Consider the following 25,168-nt stretch of genomic DNA (forward strand, 5'->3'; position numbering starts at 1 on the left):
ATGTCCTCCCCGTGTCTCCATGTCCCCATGTATCTCCTCTGTGTCCCTAGGTCTCCCTCCATGTCCCTATGTCCCCACATGTCCCCCCTGTGTCCCCATGTCAGGGCTCTTTCTGCTCCCAGCACCCTCCTGGGACCTGCTTGCCCCCAAATGCTGAGGCCATGGGGTCCCTAATCCTGACCCCCATCCCGAACCCCCATCCCAGACCCTCTGTGACCCCCAGACCCCCAAACAGGTGCAGGCTGGGCGCTGTGAACGGTCTTTAATGAGCAAACAACGGACGGCATGTTCCTAAATTGGCCGTGCGGGACCACCCAGGGGGGACACGGGACCCCCCACCAGGTGCCCACCGGCCCCCAAACACCTACAGGGACCTACAGGGGGGAGGGCACAGGGGGCACAGGGGACACGGCGGGGGGCGAGGAAGGGTTGGGACACCCCCCAATAGCACCAGGGGGAGAGGGACTCCTCGGGGGGCCACACGCACACGGACCCCCATTGGCAGCAGGAGCAGTGCTGGGGACCCTGGCAGGTGAGGAGGGACCTGGTAGGGCCTGACACAAGTGTCAGAGGGATGGGACACTGGGACACACGTGTGCGGGAGTGCTGACACCTGCCCAGGGGTTCACCTGTGCACACCTGTGTGCAAACGTCCCGCTGGGCCCGTGCAGGTGTGACACAGGTGTGACACAGGTGTGACACAGGTGTGTGCTATGGACACTGCACTGGGCCCATGCAAGTGTGACACAGGTGTGACACAGGTGTGACACAGGTGTGTGCTATGGACACTGCACTGGGCCCATGCTGGTGTGGCACAGGTGTGACAAAGGTGTGACACAGGTGTGTGCTATGGACACCGCACTGGGCCCATGCTGGTGTGGCACAGGTGTGACACAGGTGTGACACAGGTGCGTGCTATGGACACCGCACTGGGCCCATGCTGGTGTGACACAGGTGTGACACAGGTGTGACACAGGTGTGACACAGGTGTGTGCTATGGACACCGCACTGGGCCCATGCTGGTGTGACACACACATGTGTGACACCACTCACTGCGGGGCTGGGGAAGCTCACGGTGGGGAGGAAGGGGGGTTGCGGGGATGGGGAGGTGCAGGGATAGGGATGGGGGCTCAGGGATAGAGTGGGGCTTTGAGGGGGGACAGAAATGAGGGTGCAGATGGGGGTCAGGGATGGAGATCAGGTAAGGCATGGGAGAGAAGAGATGGGAATGGGGGGCTGGGGTGGAGGGGTCAGGAATGGAGATGGGGCTTCAGGGATGGAGAGGGGGGAGTGCTGATGGAGAAGGCGGTCAGGGATGGGGGATGGAGGTGCAGGGATGGAGAGGGGGGAGTGCTGATGGAGAAGGGGGTCAGGGATGGAGATGGAGGTGCAGGGATGGAGATGGGAACAACAGCAATGGAGATGGGGCTCAGGGATGGTGACTGGGTTCAGGGAGAGGGGGACAGCAATAGGGAGGGGGGTCAGGAATGGGGAGATGGCGATGGAGGGGGGCAGGAGTGGGGATCAGGGATGGTGGTGTGGGTTATGGATGGGGTACAGGGATGGGGGCAGGCTGGGGCAGAAAGGGGGGGTCCCTGTGTCTCCCCTACGCTAGTGACACAAACCACTTCAGAGTATTTCCACGTGATGCACAAACAAGTCAAAAATTCACTGATCCAAATCCAACGTGCAAACAGAAAAGGGCCGGGGGGGGCACCCACTGCCCCCGGCCCTCCGCGGCCCCCGGCCCCCGCGCACGGCCCCACCGGCGGCATGGCCCCACCGGCGGGACGGGGGCCGGGCAGGGCCCCCGCGGCGAGGGGAGCCCCGCCAGAGCCGGGGTCCGGGGGCGCTGGGGGCGGCGCCTGGTCCTCAGTTGGGGGACAGGTCCCCGGCTCTACCAGATGCCGCTCGACCGGCCCCCGGGGGGAGCGAGAATCCGGGCCGAGGCTCGTTTTGGAACGTGGTCATCGATCTGAGAACCTGCCGGACACACGGACGGTCGGCCGGTGTCAGGGTGGGGGTAGCAGGGCACAGCCCCGTGACCCCCCCTGGCACCCCAGCACCGCTGGCACTGCTGGGACTGCGGGGGCTCTGCGTCCCCCCAGTCCCACCGCGTCTGTGCTGCACGTGGGGAAGCACTGACCAGCACCTCTTGCAGCCCTGGCCTTGTGCCAGCACTGCCGTCCGGGATCCCCAAGTCCCCACGTCCTGCCTCCGGGGGTCAGAGCGGCCCCGGTCCCACCGGAGCACCGAGCAGGGGCTGGCCGGCACGGAGCGCCACCGGCCCCGGCACAGCGCGGCGAGGGGGCTGCCCGAGAGCAGCACGCCGCTCCATCCTTCCCCGCACAGACCCCCGGTCCCCCCCTGACTGGCACAGACCCTCAGCCCGCCCCAGAACCCCAGCCAGCGCAGCCACACGACGGACGGTGCACGGAGGGAGGGGCGAGGGCTGGGGGGCTGCAAATCCGAGGACGGGGGCAACTCCCTGCTCTGCCACGGCCCCCTGCCCAGGAGAAGGAGGGCTGCACCTTAAGGGGGGGGGGGGATGTGGGGGTGATTGGGATACTTTGGGATGGCAGTGGGAACTCCCTGCAGGGGGGATGGGGACAGCCTGGAGAAGGGGACGACAGGACAGCCCTAGGGGAGGGATGCCAGGACACCCTGGGGTGGCAGTGGGAGCACCTTGGGAGGTGGCGGGGGGAATGGGGACACCCTGGGGGGGGCCAAGTGCCTGGCTGGTGCCAGAAGCCACCAGATGCAGGGCTCCGGCGAGCCCCGCGGGGGCCGAGGCCGGAGCGCCAGGCCCCTCAGTGCGGCCCCGCTCTTACCGGACAGGCTGAAGCTGGACTCGTGGAGGTCCCTCATGCCCCCGTGTCGTGTGGCCGGCCGGGTGGGCGTATCGGCCAGGGGCGTCCCCGTCTCTTTTTTCCCGGCATGCACAACCACGGCCACGTCCCCCAGGTACGGGGTGCGATCCACACCCCGCAGCTTCAAACTCTGCCGGGAGCGAGAGAGAGAGCGGAGAGAGCATCAGCACCCGCCGGGCGGGGGCTGCGGCCGGGGCGGCGGGGGGCCCGCAGTGCCGGCGGGGTGCGGGACGCCAGGGCCCTACAGCGGGGTGCGGATCGGCCGGGCGGGGGGAGGGAAGGGGCCGGGGCATGCTGGGGCTGGGGAGGGGGCTGCGGCTGGGGAGGGGCTGCGGCTGGGGAGGGGGCACTCGGCGAGATGCTGGGCGGGCTGTGGGGTGCCCAGTGCGAAGCAGTGCCAGGGCAAGAGATGGGCTGGGGGAGGTGGGTGGCCCTGGCAGAGCAGCCCCTCGCCCCGTCCCCCTGGCGAGGCCAAGCCAAGACAAACAAAGCCAAGCAAAGCCAAGCAAAGCCAAATCAAACCAAGCCCATGCGATGCCCTGTGCCACCCCCCAGCCACACAGAGCTCCCGACAAGCGCCTCAGTGCTGGCCATCATCTTCCTGTGACGGGGCCCTGGCCGCTCCCTTCCCTTGCACCATCAGCACCACGCCGATGCCCCAGCCTATCCCCTAGAGCCACAGCATGGGGACATGGGTGGGACCTTGGTGACAGGGACTGCCAGAGCTCCTGGGTACCCTGCTGGGCAGCCCCGGCCACACGTGTCCCTGTCCCAGTGCATCGGGGGCCACTGTGAACTGTGGGGCTGCCTTAGGAGACCCAGCAAACTGCAGAGCCTGAACGGGGGCCATGGGGAGCCGTGATCCTCAGCACATGCCTTGAAATGGCCATGGGCCACACACGTGTTGGGACAACTGTCCTCTTGCACTGCCAGTGTGCTGGCAAGGACCCAGGGGAGGGTTCTCTGTCACACACTGACCCCAGGGACCCCTGTCCCCTGCACAAGGCACACTGTGCTCTTGTCACATGCTGCAGCACGGCGTGGCATCGGCCTGGCACAGACCGTCCTCTGGCGCTGCTGGGACCACCACAGCCACTGCCCCCTTGTCCCCTCCAGCAGTCAGCATAGCGCAGCCCCTGTCCCACACGGCTCCAGCATGGTGACGGCACCACTCCGGCACAGCCACGGCACTGCTCTGGCATGGCCACGGCACAGCCACCATTGCCCCCGTACCTTCTCCCGCTGCACCAGCTTCTTGTAGGCGATGTCCGGGAAGGAGCGGAGCGGGCAGAACTTGCCGGTGCCCTCGGCGCACATGAAGACGCCGTTCTCATAGACCACACGCCCACGGCTGATGGTGACCAGGGGCACCCCGTGGCACCGCATGTTCTCGTACAGGTTGATGTCCCCGCCCTGCACCTGGGTGCTGGCAGAGATGGTCCTGGGCAGGGGGACGGGGTGGTGAACGAGTGCTGGGGGCACAGGGAGCCCTTCTCCAGCCCCCTGCCATGGGGTGCACCTACTTGGTGGCCTCAGGGTCCCAGACCACAACGTCAGCGTCAGCCCCGGGGATGATCCGGCCTTTGCGGGGGTACAGGTTGTGGATCTTGGCAGCGTTGGAGCTGGTCACGGCCACAAAGCGGTTCTCATCCATCTTACCCCCCACCTGCCGCCGGAGTGGGGGTGAGGATGTGCTGGGCTGTGTCGCTCCCTGTCACCCCCAAGTCCCCCAGAAATCCCAGGTGTGCTGCGGGGGCCAGGATCCTTGCCAGGACCCACTGGCGTGCTTTGGGGAGCACCTTGCCCACTGCCCTCATGCCAGGGGGCGAATACCCGATGGGATGTCCCACTCCCACAAGGCCCCTGTGAACCCCCAGCACCACCCCGTGCCGAGGCCAGCAGTGCCATACCACGCCACGCTCCCAGATGATGTTCATGCGGTCCTGCACCCCGCTGACGCCATGGGGGATCTTGGTGAAGTCCTCCTTGCCCATGGCCTTCTGCTTGGTGCTGAAAGGCCGGTGGTCCGAGGCCACGATGTTCAGTGTGTCACTGCGGGGGACAGAGCAGGGTAGGGGACAGCACTGCCAGGGCTGCTTGGGGTGCCCAGGGAGCCCAGACCCAGGGAATGGGGTACCCCCACCATGGGGTGCCTGGGGAGCTCAGTGCCCGGGAAATGGGGCACCTACACCATGGGATGCCTGGAGTTCTTGGCACCCAGGGAGCAAGACGTCCAGGGAATGGGGCATCCAGGAAACGGGGCACGCACACCAGGGGGTGCCTGGAGAACAGGGTGCCCAGGGAATGGAGCACCCATGCAGGGAGTGGCTGAGTGGGGCTCAGTGAGTCCTTGGGAAGTGCAGCACCCACAGAGCGTGTCCCCAGGGGTGTACAGTGTCCGGGCAGTGAGGCACAGAGAGCCTGATGCCCATGGTGTGGGGTGCCCAAAGGATGAGGTGCCTCAAGGCCAAGGGAGCAGAGTGCTGGGGCAATGGCACAGCTGGACAGCCTGGCACCCAGCCTGGGACACCTGGGTATGCCGGACATCAGGATGCCCAGATAGCACTGGCGAGCGCGGCTGGCAGGGACGGGGTGCCTGTGGGGCAGGGAGAGGTGCCCGGGGCAGGTCTCACTTGGCGAGCAGGCTCATGAGGTAGGCGGAGGTGTTGGTGTCGAGGCGCAGCGGCGGCACGGTGACGTAGGCGGCAGCGTGGAACCAGTCCTGGTGGTAGTAGTGCAGCCCGGTGAGTGTGGCGTGCGCCGTGGTCGTCTCTGCGTACACCACCTTCCCTGCCAGGCGGAGGCACACGCGTGTGCAACGGGTGGGTGTGTGACGGCAGGTGTGCAAGGGGCACACGTGTGTGCTCTGTCGTGTCAGCATCCCCATGTTCCTAGCAGGGCATGAGCCCTCTGTCCCGTGTGTGCCCCGTGTGTGTCCCGTGTGTGTCCCCTGTGTGCTCACGTGTGTGTCCCGCGTGTATGAGCAGCGCTGGGGGCCCAGGTGTGCCCCCCTGTGCCAGGGCACGGCCCCACAGGCACACCCGTGTTCCTGTGCTGTGTGTCTGTCCCTGCCTGTGTCTATGGGTGCCCGGTGTCTCTCTGCATGCCCACAGCTCCACAATCCCTGTCCGTATCCCTCCAAGCCCAAAACCTCCCTGGTGCCCATGTGTGTCCTGTGTCAATGGGTGTTTCTGTGCCACACAGGTGCCCCTTGCCCCCACGTGTGTTGCGGAGGGGGGTCCCCACCCATGTCCCCTACCTTGCATCTTGGCAGCGGCGATGACATCCCCTGCGGACATGCTGGAGACGTTCACCAGGTACACAGGGCAGTGGGTCTGCGTAGAGGGGGTCAGTGGTGCTGTCTCCATGGCACCCCAGCTCCCCGGGGATCTCTGCACCCCTGCTGAGGCACAGGGACCCCCACGGGACCGGGACGCCCACCCCCAGCCGGGTGATGCGCAGGAACACTCACCCGGTTGGCGATGGTGATGACGCGGTGTGTGGCCTCAGCTTCCAGCTGTAGAGAGAGCCGGCGGTGACACACGTGACACACAATGGTGGCACCAATGGGCGGGTGGGTGACACAAGGATGGGTGGTGGCAGCCATATGGATGTCCTGGACCATCCCAGCCACATCCCATGCCACTGCTGCAGTGGCATGGTGACACCTGCCATCACCTACCTCTTCAGGCCGGCTGATCTCGATGCCCTCTGGCCCCGTAATGCCCAGATCCAGAGCTTCCTTGGCTCCCTGGGGAATTTGGGGGGGTCAGGGCGGAGGTTCTGCTGCCCCCAGCTGGGTGTCCATTGCACCCCCGTGCCCCTGCCCTCACCTCGGCCACCAGCTCTCCGTTCTCAGCGTGGACGCGGGCGATGGCACCAATGTCGCGGCACGCGCGCAGGACCTGGTAGAGCTCGCTGTCCCGCAGCATGTACAGGTCCTTGTACGTCATGAACATCTGGAAGGAGTTCACCCCCTTCTCCCGCACCAGCGTCTCCATCTCTGCCTTCACCTGCACCGGGACAGGGGGTCAGAGTGGGACCTCACTCCACGAGGGGCCCCTGCCGTGGGGCAGGGACTGACACCCCCCTGGGGACACGGGATATGGATTTGTGGGTGACGTGGGGAGTGACAGATGTTGGGGGGGACCAGAAGGGATTTTCTTGCCCCCGGGGGACACCCACACCATTCCTCTGCCCCTGCTCTGCTGGAAGGGGGGTCAGGGCTGGGGTGTCTCTGCAGCACAGCCGGGAGCCAGGTCTGATCCCACTCCAGCAGCTTTGAGGGGATTGCAGGGGCTGAGTGTGCTGCGGGATGGGGTCTGGTCACCAATCCTGCCTGCCACCCCCATGGGGGTCATGCTGTGGGTTGGGGTCCCCCCAGGCTGGGACCACCAGCCCTGGGCACCCTGCTCCCCTCCACGAAGCAGCAGCAGCACTTTCCCTGCCCCAGTGAGGGGTTCAGCCACACGGGGACCCCTTGCCCCGGGGCACCCCTGAGCCACTGCCCTGCTGAGCCCGGCTCAGGGCAGCTCAAAAGGCATCCTGGGGGCTCAGCCCACCCCCCAAGCAGCTAATGGGATCAGCGGGGCTGGGAATTAGCCCCGGCAGCTGCTCCCGGAGCCGTGCCAGACTCACCTTGGGCGCCCACCAGGTGATGCCCATGTGCAAGGCGTAGTCGCAGCACACCTTGGGGTCGGCCAGGCTGCGGCACTTCTCGTAGGCGTCCAGCAGCGACGTCTCCTTGTCGGGCAGGACGTGGCCAATGATCATCGTCGTGCCCCCCACCAGCGCTGCCTGCGGGGCACAGGGACCGCGGCCGTGAGCCACGTTTGGGCATGGCATTGCCCACGGATGGGTGGGGGTCCTGGGTGCAGGCAGGGACCCCTGCAGCCCCCTGGCCCCATCGATGGCTGCCCATTTGCAGCAGCGCATTTGGGTGCATCACACATCTGGAGAGCCCCATCCTGCCACCACCAGGGCACCCACTGCCCCCTCAGCCCCAACCACTGGATTTGGGGTGCTGAGGGACCCAGCAGCCCCCCTGGCACAGAGCCCCATGTAGGATGGGGCCGCGGGGAGCCCCCCCGCCGTGTCAGCGTGGGCGGTAGTGCAGGCGCTGTGGCACTGCCAGTGTCCCCGGCTCACCCGGCCCCACTAATCCCCAAAGCTCCTTTGCCCATTGGCCCTCTCGGGAGGCGCCGGTGTGGTGCCACGAGGCGGGTGACAGTGACAGGGAGCCGGCCTGGCACAGGGCGCCCATGGTCATTGCACCGGCCTCTTCCCTTCAGCACACTGCCGAGCCCCCTGCCCAGGGACAGCGGGCACCCTGGGGACAGGCACGGCCAGCGCTGGCCTGGCACAATGGCTGCTCTGTGTGGGCGCTGGGGACAGTGGGACAAGCTGCAGGGACAATCCTGTGCTGGCCCCTTGACACTCTCAGGCAGCAACACTCAGTACACAGTGCCACCGGCACAGGGAGGGCAGAGGGTCCCCGGGCTGGCACAGGGTGCCACGGCCCCAGCGTGGGAGGAGGGTTCTCACAGCGAGGGGACGTGATGGATGGGGACATGGGGACAGGCGGTGCCATGCCACAATGCTCCCGTGGAGCTGCTGCTGCTGCTGAGATGCCCACGGTGCTGGGGCGGGGAGCTGCCTGCACCAATCTGCGCCCCCAGGGAGCCCCCAAAGCAGGGAGCAGACCCCACACGGGGGCTCAGGCCACAGGGGTACCTTGGTGCCATGGTAGAAGTCATCGACACAGGTGGCGTTCATGAAGGTCTGGTGGAAGTGGGTGCTGGTGTCGATGCCGCCCGGGATGACGAGCTTGCCAGTGGCATCGATGACCTTGGCACCGCCGGGGATCATCAGCTCGCGCCCCACTTGCTGGATGATGCCGTTCTCAATGTAGACGTCGGCCTCGAGGGTGCAGTCGTCGTTCACCACCTTCCCCCCCTTGATGAGGATCCGCATGGTGGCCGCGTTGGCCATCATGGTGCTGCAGGGCAGAGGCAGCACCGGGGTGACCACTAGGAGCCCCCCAGGGCTGGGGGTCACTCTGCTGCCCACCCTCACCAGAGGTGCCCTGGTGCGGGCAGGGCTCAGCCCCGCAGCTGCGCATCCTCCACGGGCCATGTCAATGGATAATCCCGGGAAATCCGTGGAGAGGAGGGGCCCTGGCACAGAGCTGGGGGCTGCCTCCCTGCCAAGAACCCTGCTCCAGTGACTCCAGGCTGCACCCAGGCCAGTGCCACCCCCCCTGCAGACCCAGCACCTGGAGCAGGGCTGCCAGACCCCAGCCCTGCCACCCTCCAATGCCATTGCCACATGTGCCATGGGGACACTGCTGGGTGTCCCCACAAAGTGACAGCAACCACATCCAGGGCAGGCTGCCTGCCTTGTCCCTGTGAGCGACCAGGACTGGAATGGACAGCACCAGGGCTGGCATCACTCCCTGGGGTCTCTGCCCACAGCCCCACGCCAGAGACCCCCGCACTGCCTCAGCGCTGCCTGAGCCCCCGGCAGCGAGGGGCATCCCCAGACACGATCAATAAGTCATTTGGTGAAGGTCAAACACCATCGACCCATCAGAGCAGGGACAGCACGTGCCGGCTGTGCCCACCCGGGGGCCATGAGGTGGGCTGGGACCCCACCAGAACCCCCAAACCAGACCCCTCACTGCAGAGACCCACAAAGAGACCCCTGCCTCACTGTCCCCACTGCAGGGACCACCAGGGGCCCCTCCACCAGATAAAGCCCAAGGCTCCCCCATGGGCAGTGCGGGACTGTCCGGCATCGCTGACATGATGCTGGCACCGACCAGCTCTGTGGGAACGGCCCCCGCTGCCCACCCAACCCCGGGTGCCCAGACCCTTGGACAGGTCCACTGTGGCCAGAACTGAGCCATGGGCAAAGGCTGCTGCTGGTGGGGGCAGGGACCTTGCAGCAGGGGTGGCTGGTGCTGCCACAGCCCCACTGTGGCTCCAGGTGGGTGCTGAGACAGGGACAGTGCTCTGAAGGGACCGTCCCGAGCTGTGCCAGGGATTTCCAACACCTGCTGGGCAGCAAATGGCTTCTCAGGCACCAGAGCTGGCAGGAGCCGTGCTGGCCGTGAGGCTGGGCCAGGCTTTGCCGGCAGCTGGGCATTCCCAGAGCCACAGGCCAGTGCAGCTGCCGGGGCTGGGGGCAAGTGGCTGTTCCCACCATGGGACCACCACTGCACTGGGGGGGACAGCAGCCCTTCCTGGGCTGGCTCCTGCCCCTGGGCTGCACAGGGGCTGCCGTGGGTGATCCTGGTGCCAGCTGGCACCTTGTCCCGATGCCCTCACCTCAGCACAGAGCAGCAGGAGCAGCTGCCGGGGTCCTGCAGGCGGTCCCCCTCGGGAATGTCACTGGCACGCACAGCTGTGTCACTGCTGAGAAAGCCCCCAAGGGACCACGGCGGGGTGGCAGTGACCTCGTGCAGCATGTCAGGCCACTGTGGCACGCTGGGCACTGGCACCCAGTGGTCCAGCACCCACACCTGCCCCTGCTGCCCCCCAGCTCTGCCTCGGGCACATGGGGAAGCTGCTGCCCCATGTGAGAGCTGTGCTACACTGTAAGGGATGAGGGGGATGACAGCAACAAGGGGGTCAGCCACAGCCAAGCACTCTCTGAGTCCTCACGCCAGTCGGGGCCCGCCCTGACTGACATCAGGGGCAAGACATGAGGGCAGAGATCCACCTCAGTGGGGTGAGACCAGAGGGGACAAGCTGGTGCCCACAGTGCCACCGTGGTGCACGCTGCCCCTATGAGCCCCTGGGACCCCAGAGCAGGGCTGGGCCAGGCAGGAGATGCAGGAGGGGATGCAGGGGGGAGGTGGCACAGTACAGATAGGGTGGCGGGGAGGCGGCACGTCGCATCCCGAGATGAAAGCGGGCTGTGGTGACGGATGGATCTGGAGCATGGAACACGCGACTGCCAGCGGTGCCGCAGCTTCCAGCACTGTGACACCCCTGACACGGGGGAAACGGGGCAGAGGGGGCCACCGTGGGTGGACAGGAGGTGGGGTAAGCATGGCAGAGGGGGTGCAAGGCTGGCGAGGGGACAGGGCACTCCTGGGGGCACAGGCGTGGGCTGGCCACCGTGCACAGAGAAGAGCTGGCAGCTCCACATGCTGCCTGTGGCCTTGGCCACCACAGAGCCACCCACGCTGCTGCCACCACGCTGCCCTCATGCCGCGGTTCCAGGCACCTTTCCCACCCCCTCCCCAGGGAGCAGTCAGTGGCCCCCTGCACTGACCTCCCCGCACCACCAGCCCCGTGCCCAGCACTGGATGCCCACAGTGGCCTGTCTGGCACACCAGTGCCCCCAATTCACCCTCACTGCCCTCAGATCACACCCAGTGCTCCCAGTCAGTCCCCCCAGCTCACAGCAGTGACCCCAGCTCAATCCCAGCGCTCACACCAGTGCTCCCGCCTTACACCAGTGCCCCCCAAGCTCAGACTGAGCATCCCCAGGGGCTCTGCCCCTCTATCCCCCAGCCCGGGCCACAATGGCAGCATGGCACCAGCCCTGGTGGCACCGGAGCCCTTGCCCGCGCTCCAGCCAGCCGCTGCAGCGTGGTGGCACAGCCAGCATCAGCCGGCGGTGGCCGTCCTGGCGCGGTGGCCGGAGGCTTCTGCCAGACAACAGGCTCCGGAGCAGGGCAGAAACGCAGCGTCAGCGCCGGGGGGGCCACCAGCAGGCACCCCGGGGACCCCCGCCCACCCCGCGCCGCAGCCCCCCGGCTCGGCCACCTCGGCAGGCGGTGGCCGCGGCGCCGCTTCCCGGCACACAAAGCGGCGCGACCATTCGGGGGGCTCGCAGCCCCCCCAGCCCCGCCGGCTGCCGCGGCGGCCCCCGGCCGCGAGGACAGCTGTGACCCCGGCGGGACAAAGGGACCCCAGCCCCGGCGGGGGCTGCCAGAGGCACCTGTTGGGGTCGGGGCGGCTGTCGGGCCCGGCCTTTGTGCCGGGGCTGCCGCATTGTGCGGCGCGGCGAGGCCGGGGGCCCCTCACCGCCCCCCGCTTTTGTCTGCGCCGGCGAGACCCCGGCACCCACCCTGCCCGCGCCCACCCTGCACCCACCCCGCCGGCGGGGACTCCCCTTTGTCAGGCTGGGCTTGGTGACCGTCACTCCGGTGACACCGACCCGCGACCACTGCCTGTCCCTGGCCAGAGGCGGCGGCTGGGTGGGCATCGCTCTCCGCCCGAGAGATGCCCCGGCGGGGGGGTCACAGCACCAGGGCCCCCAGCCCTGCCCCTGCCCTGGCTCCGGTACGGGCATGGGCAGGCTGGTGTCGGTGTCCTGCTGCCGGGGTCCCACCGACCGCCCCCCCGGCCAGGACGGGATGCGGTGCCACCGAGCCACCGCCCCGGGAAGGACCAGGAGACCCGCGATCGGCGGCTGAAGGGTGCTCCATCAGAGCTGCTACCGCCAAACCCGAGTTGCTGCGGGCGGGCGGCCGCTCCTTGTCCCTCGCGGGCACCTTGGCCCGGCCCGGCCCAGCCCGGGCACGGAAACGGGCACGGCGCGGCCACGCCCGAGCGGGCGCGGGGCGCTGCGGAGGGTCCCGGCACAGGCTGCGGGGACGCGGCGGGTCTCATCCCGCTCCCAGCTCCCCGTCACTCCCCGGCGCTGACCCCCAGGTCATTGCGGCAGGAGGCCGGAGCGGCGGTCACTGAAACAGGGGTGCTGCGAGACGGGGGGGCCCGGCCGGGGGTCCCCGCGGGAGAGCCGAGCCGTCCCCCGGTGCGGGGCGCTGGGCTGGGCGCAGCCCCGGTCTGGGCCAGGCCCGGGCGAGGCGCGGGGGCGGTGCCGCTGCGGTGGGTCCCGGAGCGCGATGCGGAGAGTGCGGGGGGTCCCCGTGCCGGGTCCCGAGGCGCGGGGTTCCCGGTCCCGCCGGCCCGGGGCGGCTCCGCAGACAAAGCCCAGGGCCGCCCAGCACAAAGGATGCTCCGAGCCGGGGCGGGGCCGCCCGGGAGAGCCGGCGGAACAATGGGCCGGGCCCGGCGGGACCCCTGCTGCCCCTCGCCCCCCGCGCCCCCACCGCCCCGGGGTCCCCGCTCCGCCGCGCCCCGCGCACCTGCTGCTCCGCTTCCGATCGCGACAGGGCGCCGACGAGGGAGCTGGGCCCGTTCGGGGAGGAGCAGCCGTCCCCGGCATTACACGCTGCCGAGGCGAACCCCTCGCGCTGTCGCGACACGATCGCCCTGTCGCGACAGGTGTGTCGCCATAGGTGGGCGGCGGCCACACACAGCTTTTCTGCCCGGCGATACCCCACGAAGCGCCCCGGGCGGGGATGGCGGGGCACTCCCTTCCATCCTCGCCTCTCGATTCGCTCGCGCCCGTCGAGACACACGCACCTGTCGCGATTGTCCAACCCGTCGCGATAACGAGCCAGGTCCGCCGGTGCGGGAAAACAAAAACCAAGCCCAGCCCAGCCCAGCCCCCTCGGCCCCGCCCGGCCCCGCCGGTACCTCCCGCTCCCGGTGCCGCTCCCGGTGCCGCTCCGGCCGCGATCGCCTCTCACCCGAACCTGCGCCGCGGGGGCGGGGCCGAGCCCCGCCTGGACCAATCGGCGCCAGCGCCGGCCGCCGGGGGCGGGGCCAAGCCCCCAGCAGGGTGGGCTGCGCGCGGCCTGACTGACAGGCGGAGGGGGCGGGGCCAGAGCCCGGGGCCCGCCCCCCTCCACCTGCGCGCGCCGTTGCCGTGGTGACGGAGCGCGCGCGGAGACCCCGGTGACCCCTGGCCGCCCCGGGAATGCCCCGTGACACCCCCGGGAACCCCCCGGGAACCCCCGGGAACCCCCCGGGAATCCCCCCGGGAATCCCCCCGGCTCTCGCCCAAAGCCCCTCACCCCCCTGCTCCTGCCCACAGCACCCCCCCTGCCCCGCCCGGCCGCCCCCCAGCTCCCTCTCCCATGGCACCCAGTGGTCCCCCATGGCTCCCCCGCCACCTCCAGGGCATCCCATCGCTCCCCCGTGGCCACCCACGACATCGCCATCAGCCCCTCCCAGCACAGCCCGGTAGCTACAAGCAGTGCCCGGTACGGTCCGGTACGTGCCCAGTAAAGTCCAGCAGCACCCAGTAACACCCCGTAGTGACCAGAAATACCCAGTGGTGCCCAGTACAGCCCAGCACGGCCCAGTAATAGCCAGTACGATCCAGTAACACCTGGCAGTGTCCAGCACAGCCCGGTATATCCCATCAGCAGCCAGCCCAATGTTCCCTGGACTGTCCTGGCAGCCTCCAGGAGTTCCTGGCACAACCCTGGCACATCTCAGTGGCCTCAGGCTCCTGATGTGTGGTGACAGGACACGACGGTGCTGTCCCCACTCCATCCCCTGTGAGCAGCCTGGTGGACTGGTGGCATTGGACACCCGGAGTGATGGATGTGGCCCTCGGCCTGTGGTGCTGGAGCCGGTGCAGCAGTGGGGACGTAGGGCTGGGTCATGGAGCTGGGGGGTCCTCCTGCTTCATCCATCCCCATCCTAACCTCCACTTCCTCCCATTCCTGTTGTGCCACCCTCTCCTCACACACTGCCCGACTCTGCCGGGTCCTGTCCACTGAGCACCTTGGTGTCTCCTGGGCTTTGCTGTCGCCCCTGTATTAGAGGCACCAGGGGTGCATATTCAGCCTTTCTCTGCCAGGACCCCCAGGTCCTTCCCACAGAGCTGCCCCAGCCCATGTCACTGCCAGGGGCTCTTCCTTCCCCAGGGCAGCGTGTGGCATTTGTCCCTTCATCTCCCCGCTGGTACCTTCTCCAGCTGGGCTTGGTCCCGCTGCAGCAATGCTGCCCTTGGGCACAGGGACAGGTCTGCACACACTTGGTCATCACAGTCACAGATTTGGGTGGGAAAGGACCCCAAAGCCCATCCAGTGCCACCCCTGCCATGGGCAGGGACACCTCCCGCTGTCCCGGGCTGCTCCAAGCCCCAGTGTCCAGCCTGGCCTTGGGCACTGCCAGGGATCCAGGGGCAGCCCCAGCTGCTCTGGGCACCCTGGGCCAGGGCCTGCCCACCCTCCCAGGGAATAATTCCTGCCCAAAATCCCATCCAGCCCTGCCCTCTGGCACTGGGAAGCCATTCCCTGTGTCCTGTCCCTCCAGCCCTTGTCCCCAGTCCCTCTCCAGCTCTCCTGGAGCCCCTTTAGGCCCTGGGAGGGGCTCTGAGCTCTCCCTGGATCCTTCTCTTCTCCAGGTGAGCACCCCCAACTCTCCCAGCCTGGCTCCATGGCAGAGGGGCTCCAGCCCTGGAGCAGCTCTGGGGCCTCCTCCGGACCCTCTGCAGCAGCTCCACATCCTTCTCATTCTCGGCCCTGTTCAGATCCAGTTAGTGAGAGATGCCTGAATTAAGTTGCAAGTAAGACCATAAGCCAAAGTCAACAGTATGGATTTTACTTAACAATAAATATGAGGCAGAGAGACAGAAAGAAATAGAAAAGTGGAGAGGGAGAGAGAGACAGTCCCACCTGTGGATCCAGCAGTGTCCCGCTGCTCCTTCCTCACCCCGGGCTCCTCAGTGGTGGGGTGAGGGGCCTGGTTCATAGTTCTGCACAGAAAGGGGGCTGGGTGGCAAATCCACAAAGCCCTCCCCCAACTATCAAATCTTTTCACTATTTATATGTTTTAGCAAACACAGGAATTAGTGGTCATTGGCTACAAGTTATACAGTTCTCTTATTAATTAGTAGTCTACCTTCCATTGGTTAAGTATGTCCTTTGCTTCTTATGCTAATTTGTCCCACTCTCAGTCTTTCTCTTCTTTTGGGTTGGTGGCTTTTTGGGTCTCTGGGCCATGAGTCAGTGGGTGCAATCTGCCCCTGCTGGAGTCACCCCTTCCCCTGCTGGAGCTGATTCAGAGCAGTTCCCGAGTTGGTTTTATCAGTTTCTTCCTTACCTCGGGGTTTCTGCCGAATGTCCTCGTGGCTGATGAGTTCTTCATCCTTTGTGTCCACTCTCAGTGGCACATCCTTCTTGTCAAGCTTTGTTAGCCTCCCCCTAGGTGTAAGATCATTGAATTTATCTTCCTAACACCTGGACAGCAGTACCAGCTCATGCAGTCCCAGTTCCAGGTATCCACAAGGCACATCTGGGAGGCTTCGGTGGCCATTGGTGGTCATAGCTGCCGTCTGTCCATAACGTGGGGTGGTGTTTGACTGTGATATGTGCATGAGCAGCTGCTTCTCTCCACACACTGCCACAGTGGGGAAAATTTGTCCAGATGCGTTAAACCAGGATGTGCCAACCAGATCTTGCCTCTTCCAGGCTGGAATGATCACCTTGCTGTCATAAATGCCTCCCTTCTGTGGCCCTAACGGTGTTGGAGACAGACACTTGTGCTCCTTAACTATGATCAGGCCCCAGGGCTGGGGCAGCTCTGCAGGTGGGGTCTCACCTAAGTGGGGCAGAGGGGCACAATCCCCCCTTTCCTGCTGCCCCTGCTGGGAGATCAGCCCAGGACCGGGCAGTTTCTGGGCTGGGTTGTGTCCAGCCTCTCACCCACCAAGTCCTTCTCCCAGGGCTGCTCTTGAATCCATTCATGTCCCAGCCTGGATTGATGCCGGGGGGTGTCCCAGCCCAGGTGCAGCACCAGCACTCGGCCTTTTTGTCCTTTGTGAGGTTACCAGGGCCCCCAACAGCCTGGGGGCCCTGGCCCGGTGCCTTTTGGCACCTGCTCACACCATCCCCCGGCAGAGTGCAGGTCCCCAGGCTGTCACAGCCACTGCTTGCCCACCTTGTGTCCACTCACCAACCCAATGTGCCCTGGACCATGCTCCAGACCCCACGGCCTCGGGGGCTGGCACTGAGACTGGGGGAGGCCCCAGGAGCCTCACTGTGCACCTGGCACTGCCCAGCTGGAGGGGAAACTGAGGGAGGAGCTGCGCAGGGCAGCTTCCTGACCTACAGCTCACGGGACAGAAATGGGGGGTTCCCGCTGCTGGGGGCTCTGCACCCCCCACCCCGGGGCTGCATGAGCCAAGGCCCCCAGGGCCCAAGGGAGCTGAGCTCAACCCACAGCCCCCACACCTGGGACTGGCACCCCCTGGGACCCCATTACCCATTGGGAACCCAATCACCTCAGGGCTGGGACCCCACCGCACTGGGACCCCATTGCTCCCCAGGACTCCACGAGCTCCTGAATTCCAGCACCTGCCAGGGCCCCACCATCGCCTGGATCCCCCCCAGCCCCTGGGACCCCAGCACTCATTGGGATTTCCACACCTGCACTGGGACCCCCCGGCCCCCCCCCCCCCCCACCCCAAAGTCACCAGAGTTCCAGCACCTGCCAGGGCCCCACCATCACCAGGGCCCCATCAGCACCTGGATCCCAACACCAGAGCTGGGATCCCCCCTCCCACCAGGCCCCCACCCCATCCCACCCCACCACGACAGATAGACCACACAACCACACGGAGGGGTTTTTTTCCTCTCTTTTTTTTTTCCTCTTTTTTTCTCTTTTTTTTTTTGCACAAAACAGGACATTTATTCAAGTGTTCTCCAGCACAAGTACATTAGAAAGGAGCTCGTCTGTATTATACTCTTCTGGGCACCAAAGAAAAAGAAAAGGAGGATGGGATGGAAGCGGGACGGACAGACTTTCTACATCTGCTGCACGCATTGACCTTTATTAGTTCAGAACAGCTATGTCACGAGCAATACTCACACAGATACAACAGCGCCGGGTGCCCGCGGCACCTCCGGCCGTGAAATGCACAGTTCAGCGGCAATAAATAGAGAAGCGACCCTAAAAAAAACAAACCAACAAAAAACAGGGGCAACGAACCGAGAGAGAAGTAGAAAATAAACCAGGGGGTTCGGGCTTGGGGTAGGAAAAGGGGAGGGAGAGCAGCCGGGGTGGCCGCGGCGGCGCCGGGAATGTGGCGGCGGAGCCAAATCAAAGGGAGGAAGGAGGGTACCAGCTCTACGCGCGTAGTCCTCGGGATGATGAGTACATGATTCCCACAAATAGTTAAGCGTCAGCTACTTCAATGTCTAGGCTAAAACACATGAAATCTCTCGTTTAGTTTTCAAGTACAAAGTTAAAATGCCTTTTTCTTTTTTGTTTTTTTTTTTAATAATAATATATAAGAGTAAAATAATAGTGCTCTTTGAAACTCCACTACGAGAAACAAAACAGTCATTGTCCAGACAGCAGACTTAATTTAACAATATATATTTTTAATAAAATGTTTTAGCACCGTGTTTGTCCCCACTCCCTCGGCGGATCTTAAGGAATTTCGGCCTTTCTTTGTTGTTTTGAGTTTTCATCTAGGGCTGTGCAACAGAATTTATCTGGTTGTTTTTAAAAAAAGACGTGAGTCGGGTACGTTAAAAACTGAACTCTTGCCCCAGGCATCCCCACGGTCCCCACCGCCGCCGGCACCTGTTCCCAGCAGGAACCTGCTTCCCACCAGCACCGGCACCGGCACCGCCTGGGCTGTGCCAACACCATGCTGGGCCAGCCCCCGCGCCACAGCGCCTGCTGGGACCCAGCCCCCCGAAGGTGCAGCAGGGCCAAGGGGGTCCCAGGAAGCGCTGCAGGGCTGGGCTGGGCCGGGGTGGCCCCAGGGGCCCGCTGGGACCCCCAAACCCAGCATGTGACCATGCAGAACCTGCCAACAGTGCCACAGGATGGAGCAGCACCAGCACCCGGAGCTGCAGGGCCACACAGGGTCAGCACCCAGAGCCACAGGGTTGTGCAGGATCAGCACCTGGAGCTGCAGGACCACGCAGGGTCAGCACCCAGTGCCACAGAGCCATGCAGGACCTGCCAACAACATTGCAGGGCCATGCAGGACCAGCACCCAGCACCTCAAGGCCATGGAGGATCAGCACCCAGTGCCACGGGGCCATGCAGGACCCGCAAATGATGCTGCAGGGCCATGCAGGACCCGTGTTTGCCACGGCGAGGCCACGCAGGGCCTGCAAGCAGCACTGCAGGGCTTGCAGCACTTGCACCCAGATCTGTGGGGCTGTGCAGGACCCACAGCCAGCACCGTGGATCCATACAGGACCCACAGCCGGTGGCCCGGAGCCATGCAGGACCTGCAGCAGTGCTGCAGGACCATGCAGGACCCACAGTGCCCACCGTGCTCCACACAGGACACCTGGGGCCATGCCAGCCCCACAGACAGGATTGTGGGGCCGTGCAGGCTCACAGAGCAGCAGGCAGGACCTGTGCCCGGTGCAGCAGCCCTGTGCCATCCTGTGCCATCCGGCCCCAGGAGCGGGCAGGAGCCCAAGCCCGGGGCTGGCGCCGTCCCGCCTCGTCACCTTCGCTCCCCGGCAAAGCTGGGCCCCGCGGTGCCCCCACCGCGGCCGCCCGCGCCGGCTCAGCTCCCCGTGCTCCCCGCACCCAGAGGGGCCCCCAAGCCCCTGGTAGCACCAGGAGGGAGGGGAGGTGGGCGGCCCCACGGCCGCCCCTTGCCAGCCCCGCCGCCGTCGGTCCCAGCACCTCAGAACGCCCAGGCCGCGGCTCACTGCCATTAGCCAGCACCCCGCAGCGAGCGCGGCGCCCGGAACCCGCACCTTTCACAGTTAGAGAAGAGACAGCGACGGGCCGAGACCCTCCGGGAGCCTCCCCGCGCCCTAGCACCAGTCCCTGCCCCACCGGGTCCGGCCACCCCGCGGGCACCGGGGCTGCACCGGGCCGGACCCCGCGGCACCACAGCCGCCAGACCAGTAGCACCATCCACCGCACTGCCAGCACCTGCCCGCGCTCCGCTCACACCGCGGCTCCCGGCGCCTGCGGCCGGGGCTGCCCGACACCGACACTGCCGCCGCCACCACCGCGGTGTCCCCGCGGGCACCCGCCAGCCCCCAGCGGGGCACGTGGCCACCCCACACGGGGCACCGAGGGGACACGCTCGCTCCAAACCATGCATGGGCAGGGGAGTGATGGCCCAGTGGCCGTGGTGACACTGCCGGGGTCCCATCCTGGCTCACCGGGGCATCACCCTCCTGCCACCAGCCCGGCCCCGCGGATGTAGCACCAGGGTCCGGGACCAACAGCCATCCCCGTGCCATGCCGGAAACGCCCCGGCCGCGCTCCGGCACCGCTCGGTCCCCCCTGCCCTGCTGGCGTCCCCGCCACCGCCCTCGGCGAGAGCCTGTCCACAGCACCGTGCCCCGCGCCGCCCCGGTGGGCAGTGCCCGTGGCAAGGGGCATGGCCAGGGGGCAGGACGCCCCTGCTGCTTCCGGGGCGCCGGAGGACACCCAGCACCGGCTCTGCCGGACGCCACGTACGCAGAAGAGCACCAGTACGCTGTGGAGTGACGCCGGCGGGGCAGGGGGGCACCGCCGAGGCGCTTCCGTTTGGGACAGAAAAAGGTTATTGCATGACTCGGGATGGAGACGCTTCCGCCCGGCCGCCCCGGCCCTGCCGCTCGCTCGGAAAGGCCCGGCACGTAAGGCAACGTGGAAGCTGATGTCTCGACTCACCCCGCTGTGTAAAGCACCATTATGAAGTCAGGTTGTACAGTAGTAACAGTACCTTTTATATATATATATATCTATATCTCATATCTATCATATATATATAAACTGTAAACAAGAGGTAACAGCGGCTTCTAGGATCTGCACTCTTCAAGGTTTCCGTGTGGTAGGCACCCAAAATACTGTAGAAAAGGTGTGTGTGTGGTGTGTGTGTTCCCGGCCTCCCTGCCGGGTTGGCTCCATGTCACCGGAGAGCGGTGCTGGTGGAACAGAGCGAGGCTCAGCCGCCGGGCGCTGGAGCCGCCGAGCGCTGCCGGAGCCGGGGCCGGGCCGGCCAGGCGCTGGCGCGGACGGAGCGGAGTGGTCTCGGAGCGGGTCTCGGAGCAGAGCGGGTCTCCTTCGCCTCCGCCTCCCTCCCGACTGGGCTTTCCCGCTGCCGTTTCCCCCTCTCCGAGAGCGGCACTGGCGACGGCATCTCGTCTCGCCCGCTGCTCCGAGAAGTGGAAACCAAACCGACAGGAAAACCCAGCCAGAAAAGAGCGGAAAATTAAAAGGTTACCCAAAAAAAATGGTTTTGGTTTCTTTTCTTTTTCTTTTTTTTTTTTTTTCTGTTTCGTTTTTCTTTTTGCCATTTTCGTTGTTTGTTTGCTTTTTGTGGTTTTTGTTTGTTTTTCAATAGGCTAAAGCTGACCCTTGGAAATTCAGGAGAGGACACCGACCCCTTTCGCTCGGGGAGACGTGTGCTGGGTTCCTGTCGGGCTGCGAAATCCCGTCTCTCTTCTGGGTGCTGACTCTTCTCTCATTCCGTGTGTTCACTTCTCTTGGCGTGGATGGGTTTGTTTCCGACTCGCTCCGTGTGACCAGTTCCTGCCCATCTCTAAACGCAGGCAAAGTATTCCTTCAGGGGCGCGAAGAGGTGGCGGATCACCGGCACGCTCCAGGACCTGCCGAGCAGTCTCTGCCGGGCCAGGCGGCTCATGTTGGACACGTCCGTGTAGTGCACGGGGAAGCCGAAGACCCTGTGGGACACGGGATGGGGAGGGGTCAGGGGTGCGGGCAGGACCCGGTGCGGCTGCCCCGGCGCCCGCGGTACCTCTCCATCTCCGTGCACCACAGGATGTCCTCCTTCTCGTTCATGAACACGGGGAAGTGCTGGTCCTTGCCCTGCTTGATGGAGTTGGAGCGAGTGGTGATGGTTCGCACTTTGCTGAACTGCAAGAGGCACAGGCTGGTCAGGCTGGGGTGGGATGGAGCCCCCAGCACGCTGGGAGGGTAACTCCCACCCTGGCAGCCACCGCTGATCCCTCCTCCCCCTTACAAGACCCCCACCCAGGGAGCCTGGGACTGCTGTGACAGCACTAGAACCCTCCTCCTGTCCCTTCAGGCACCCGCTCAGCCCCTCAGCACCCACCCCTGGCTGACCTTTGCTATCCTGCCATGCTCCAGGCACTCCTGCAGCTCCAGCTTATCATTGACGGTGGATGCGAGCGGCCTGGGGGGGAGAGATGGTGGGCAGGGGGTGGCAGCGCTGTGTCCCCATACTGTCCCCCCACCGTGGGTGCAGGGCAGGTCTCCATCTGGGGTTTGTGGGGGTCACAAGGTGGCCACGGCTGTTTTGGGGGTCTGTGGCAGGTGATGAGCAAGAAGCAGCCAATTCCTGTGGGAGCCCATCCGCGGCCACTAGCTGTGGGCCACCACAGCCAACATCCAAGAGGGACACAAAGGACAGCTTAGTGCCACCTCTCCAGCACAAGAGAGCTGGGACAGGACCAGCCACCCCCATGGAGGTGCCACCATGGGTTTCTAGGGTGTGCCGTCACCTCTTTGTGACACTCCTGCTCTTGCCCAGCACTGACCAGAATCAGAGGACCCCCAGAACCACATCTGGGCCAAGGGAAGACCCAGGAGTGCAGCCCACCCTCCCAGAGCCAGGTCAGGGGCTCAGCTTTGGGCTGCTCTCACCAACCTGTTCATGCCGGGCAGGTTTCCCCAGAAGTACCGTGCCCGGTGTGCTGCAGACACTTCTTTGGCATCAATCATGACGGGATTGGACTAAGGGAGGGAGAGCGGGAAAGGTCAGTGGGGCTGGGCAGCCCCTCGCTGTGGGGCAGGACCTGGGGTGCCCAGGGATGGAGGGGGGTGAACCCAGGCAGGCACTAACCTCCAGGAAGCGCGAGATGTCCCTCTTGTCGCTCACCCCCATAGCCACCACGTTCTCAAAGAGCCAGAAGAAGGGCCGGTCGTCGCCCTCCTTGGGCCGGGCTTCATGGAGCAGGCGGTAGAACTCAAAGAAGAGGCGCCCAGTGCCCTCTGGGAGGAGAGAGGAGGGGCTGGGGTAAGGGCTGGGGGTCTCTGTCAGCCCTGGGGGGCTGTGTCAGCTCTGGGGGGCCAGCAGTGGGGTCCAGACCCACCCCTGTGGAGCCCCAGCCCCCTCCTACCGTAGAGCCCCTTCCTGGCCGGGTTGACGATGGACAGGTCGTTGCAGGGGCTCCCCCCAATCACCAGGTCAAAGGGGCCCCACTCCTGTATCTGCAAGAGGGAGAGGAGACCCCGGGTGAGCCGGGCGCTGCCACAGCCTGGGGGACACGGGGATGACGGTGGCCGAGCTCCCCGAGTGGGAAGGGACCCACCAGGATCATTGAGTCCTACTCCTGCCCCTGCACAGGACACCCTGACACTCCCACCCTGGGCCTGAGTGTTGCCCAAATGCTCCTGGAGCTCTGGCAGCCTTGGGGGCATTGGGGGTCGCGGTGCCGGCAGGGAGGGGGTCAGGAGGCCGAGGGGCAGGACGGGACACCTACGTGTTTCTGGGTGACATTGCGGACGTCCCCGACGTACATGATCTTGCCCTGGTGCCTCACCATGCCCACGGTGATGGAGTCCTCGCACACCTCGGAGGCGATGTACCTGTCCACCTGGATGCCCAGGTCCTTCAGCACCAGCAGGCCTGTGGGAGCCAGGGGGGTGGGCCATGTGCACGCACAACGGGCCCCCAGCCCTGTCCCCACCTGTCCCACCCCCCTTCCTCGCTCCCCTCTCGTGGGGACCCCTGGGGTGGGGAAGACAATGGGGGCTGCCCATGGGGGACACCCACATGGGGTCCCACAGATCTGCCCACTGTGCCGGCTGCTCCCACCCCAGTAATCCAATCCCACACACACCCTGGGGGGGGCCACGGGGCCAGGGACCCCCACCCACCTGTGGCGATGCCGTCAAAGAGTGAGAGCACCCGGATGGGCTTCCTCTTCTCAGCCGGCACCGGTGGGTACACCTTCGGTGGGTCCTGGGAGCCACAGGGATGGGGTCAGCGGGGAGCGTGCTGGGGGTCAGCGAGGAGGGGCCTGGGGGTCAGCAGGGAGGGGGAACTCACAAACTCCTGGTCGTGGTTGTTGGCGAAGAACATCTGGAGGCGCGAGGGCCAGTCCTCCCGCCGCCGCAGCAGCCCGTAGACCCCCTTATGGCCGCACATGTAGCAGTTCCAGGGGTCCTCCTTGATGGCCGCCTGCGCTGCCCCCGGGCCCACCAGCAGGTCCACGCACTCCACGCAGAAGCACCTGGCACGGGTGGGAGCCAGGGTCAGCAGGGGGGCTCGTGCCAGGGCGGTGACACCACCAGGATCTACCCAGCCCCACACCATGACTGGGGCACCACCCACACGGGGTCCCACAGACCTGCCCACGCACACCCTGGTCTGAGCCCACTGGCATTTCCCAGCTCTGTGCTGGGACTGGGGCACTGCCAAAGCTTGCCCCAGCCCTACAGCAGGACCATGGCATCACCAAAACCTCCCCAGACTCATGCCAGGGCTGGGGCACCACCAAAACCTCCCCAGCCCCAAACCAGAACTGGCATCACCCAAAACCCCAAGGCAGGACTGTGGCATCACCAAAAACCTCAACACCAACACCTCAGTCCCACACCAGAACTGGGACATCGCTGGAACTACCGAGCTCCACAGCAGCACTGGAGCATTGCCAGGACCTCTTCCAGCCCTACAGGATCCTGGCACTGCCAAAACCTCCGAAGCCCCGCACCTGGACTGGCATCACCCAAAACTCCATGGCAGGACCATGGCATCTCCAGTCTGGGGCATTACCAAAACTTCCCCCAACCCCACAAACCAGGGCCAGGGCACCACCAAAACCTCCCCGTCTCAAACCACAACTGGCATCACTCAATTCCCGCACCAGGACTGTGGCATCACCAGGACTTTCCAGCTCCATCCTAGTAGGACTGGGGCATTGCCAAAACTCCCAGAATCCCACACCAGGACATTACCAAAACCTCCCAACCTGACACACTGGGACTGTGGCATCATTAAAACATCCCAGTCCCAAACCAGGACTGGCATCATCAACAGCCCATGGCAGGAACACGGCACCATGAAAATCGTTCCAGTCCTGCACTGGGACATCATAAATCCTCCCAGCCCCAAACCAGGATTGGCATCACTGAATTCCTACACTAGGACTGGCAGCACCTGATTTCCTTGCCAGGCCTGTGGCACCACCAAAACCTCTCCAGCTCCACATGAGGACCGAAGCATCACAAAACATCCCAGACTGGTGTTGAGGAATAAATCCGGCCCAGGTAGTGGGTCTGAAATGCAGACTGAGCTGCAGAGGTTGAGCTCTGGCTGGAGCCCCAGCCGTGGGATGAGGAAGGGTGACCCAGGCAGGTGAGTGGACACAGAGTTGGGATAACATAACAAAAGAGATAAAGAGAGATGCTGCCAGCCAGCTGGATGGACACGGAGAGGGGCAGGAGCTGAGGACACTGGAGGAACAGTGAGTGAGACTTGTAGACGGGGACACTGAGGGGATAAAATTGAGGGGTTCT

General features: G+C 65.2%; 2 protein-coding genes across 8 annotated transcripts in view; both read right to left on the reverse strand.

Moving 5' to 3' along the window:
* Positions 1-243: 243 nt before the first annotated feature.
* Positions 244-13,428, reverse strand: DPYSL5 (dihydropyrimidinase like 5). Of its 4 annotated transcripts, none has more exons than XM_032104493.1 (13): positions 13,370-13,428; positions 8,604-8,868; positions 7,509-7,667; positions 6,704-6,883; positions 6,553-6,621; positions 6,343-6,387; positions 6,130-6,205; positions 5,504-5,660; positions 4,781-4,922; positions 4,394-4,536; positions 4,104-4,311; positions 2,832-3,000; positions 244-1,983 (listed from the first exon to the last, which is right to left on the reverse strand). In XM_032104493.1, the coding sequence occupies exons 2-13, from the start codon at positions 8,862-8,864 to the stop codon at positions 1,898-1,900; spliced, it is 1,695 nt and encodes a 564-aa protein (XP_031960384.1). In that variant the 5' UTR covers positions 8,865-8,868; positions 13,370-13,428; the 3' UTR covers positions 244-1,897. The 4 variants fall into 4 exon arrangements, with proteins under 4 accessions (XP_031960384.1, XP_031960385.1, XP_031960383.1 ...); XM_032104494.1 differs by lacking the exon at positions 13,370-13,428 and adding an exon at positions 13,256-13,278; XM_032104492.1 differs by lacking the exon at positions 13,370-13,428 and adding an exon at positions 12,976-13,183.
* Positions 13,429-17,337: 3,909 nt separating this feature from the next.
* DNMT3A (DNA methyltransferase 3 alpha) overlaps positions 17,338-25,168 on the reverse strand; it is a 37,343-nt gene continuing 29,512 nt past the window's right edge. For all 4 annotated transcript variants that reach the window (XM_032103944.1, XM_032103942.1, XM_032103943.1 and 1 more), the window contains exons 15-23: positions 23,700-23,883; positions 23,528-23,612; positions 23,131-23,276; positions 22,768-22,858; positions 22,491-22,639; positions 22,296-22,381; positions 21,752-21,821; positions 21,423-21,541; positions 17,338-21,348 (exon numbers count right to left, since the gene is read on the reverse strand). In XM_032103944.1, the coding sequence (XP_031959835.1) occupies positions 21,207-21,348; positions 21,423-21,541; positions 21,752-21,821; positions 22,296-22,381; positions 22,491-22,639; positions 22,768-22,858; positions 23,131-23,276; positions 23,528-23,612; positions 23,700-23,883 (1,072 nt within the window). In that variant the 3' untranslated portion in view covers positions 17,338-21,206. The remainder of the gene's footprint in view (positions 21,349-21,422; positions 21,542-21,751; positions 21,822-22,295; positions 22,382-22,490; positions 22,640-22,767; positions 22,859-23,130; positions 23,277-23,527; positions 23,613-23,699; positions 23,884-25,168) is intronic.

The sequence above is a fragment of the Corvus moneduloides genome, chromosome 3, assembly GCF_009650955.1.
Source record: "Corvus moneduloides isolate bCorMon1 chromosome 3, bCorMon1.pri, whole genome shotgun sequence".
In the NCBI taxonomy this organism is placed as follows: Eukaryota; Metazoa; Chordata; class Aves; order Passeriformes; family Corvidae; genus Corvus; species Corvus moneduloides.

Coding starts and splice junctions, on each gene's coding strand:
- DPYSL5 (XM_032104492.1), bottom strand. CDS start 13,055: ATGCCGGGGACGGCTGCTCCTCCCCGAACGGGCCCAGCTCCCTCGTCG. Junction 6,622..6,703: donor ACGGAGAGCTGGTGGCCGAG/GTGAGGGCAGGG, acceptor CAAATTCCCCAG/GGAGCCAAGGAAGCTCTGGA. Junction 4,923..5,503: donor CTCATGAGCCTGCTCGCCAA/GTGAGACCTGCC, acceptor TGTCCCCCGCAG/TGACACACTGAACATCGTGG.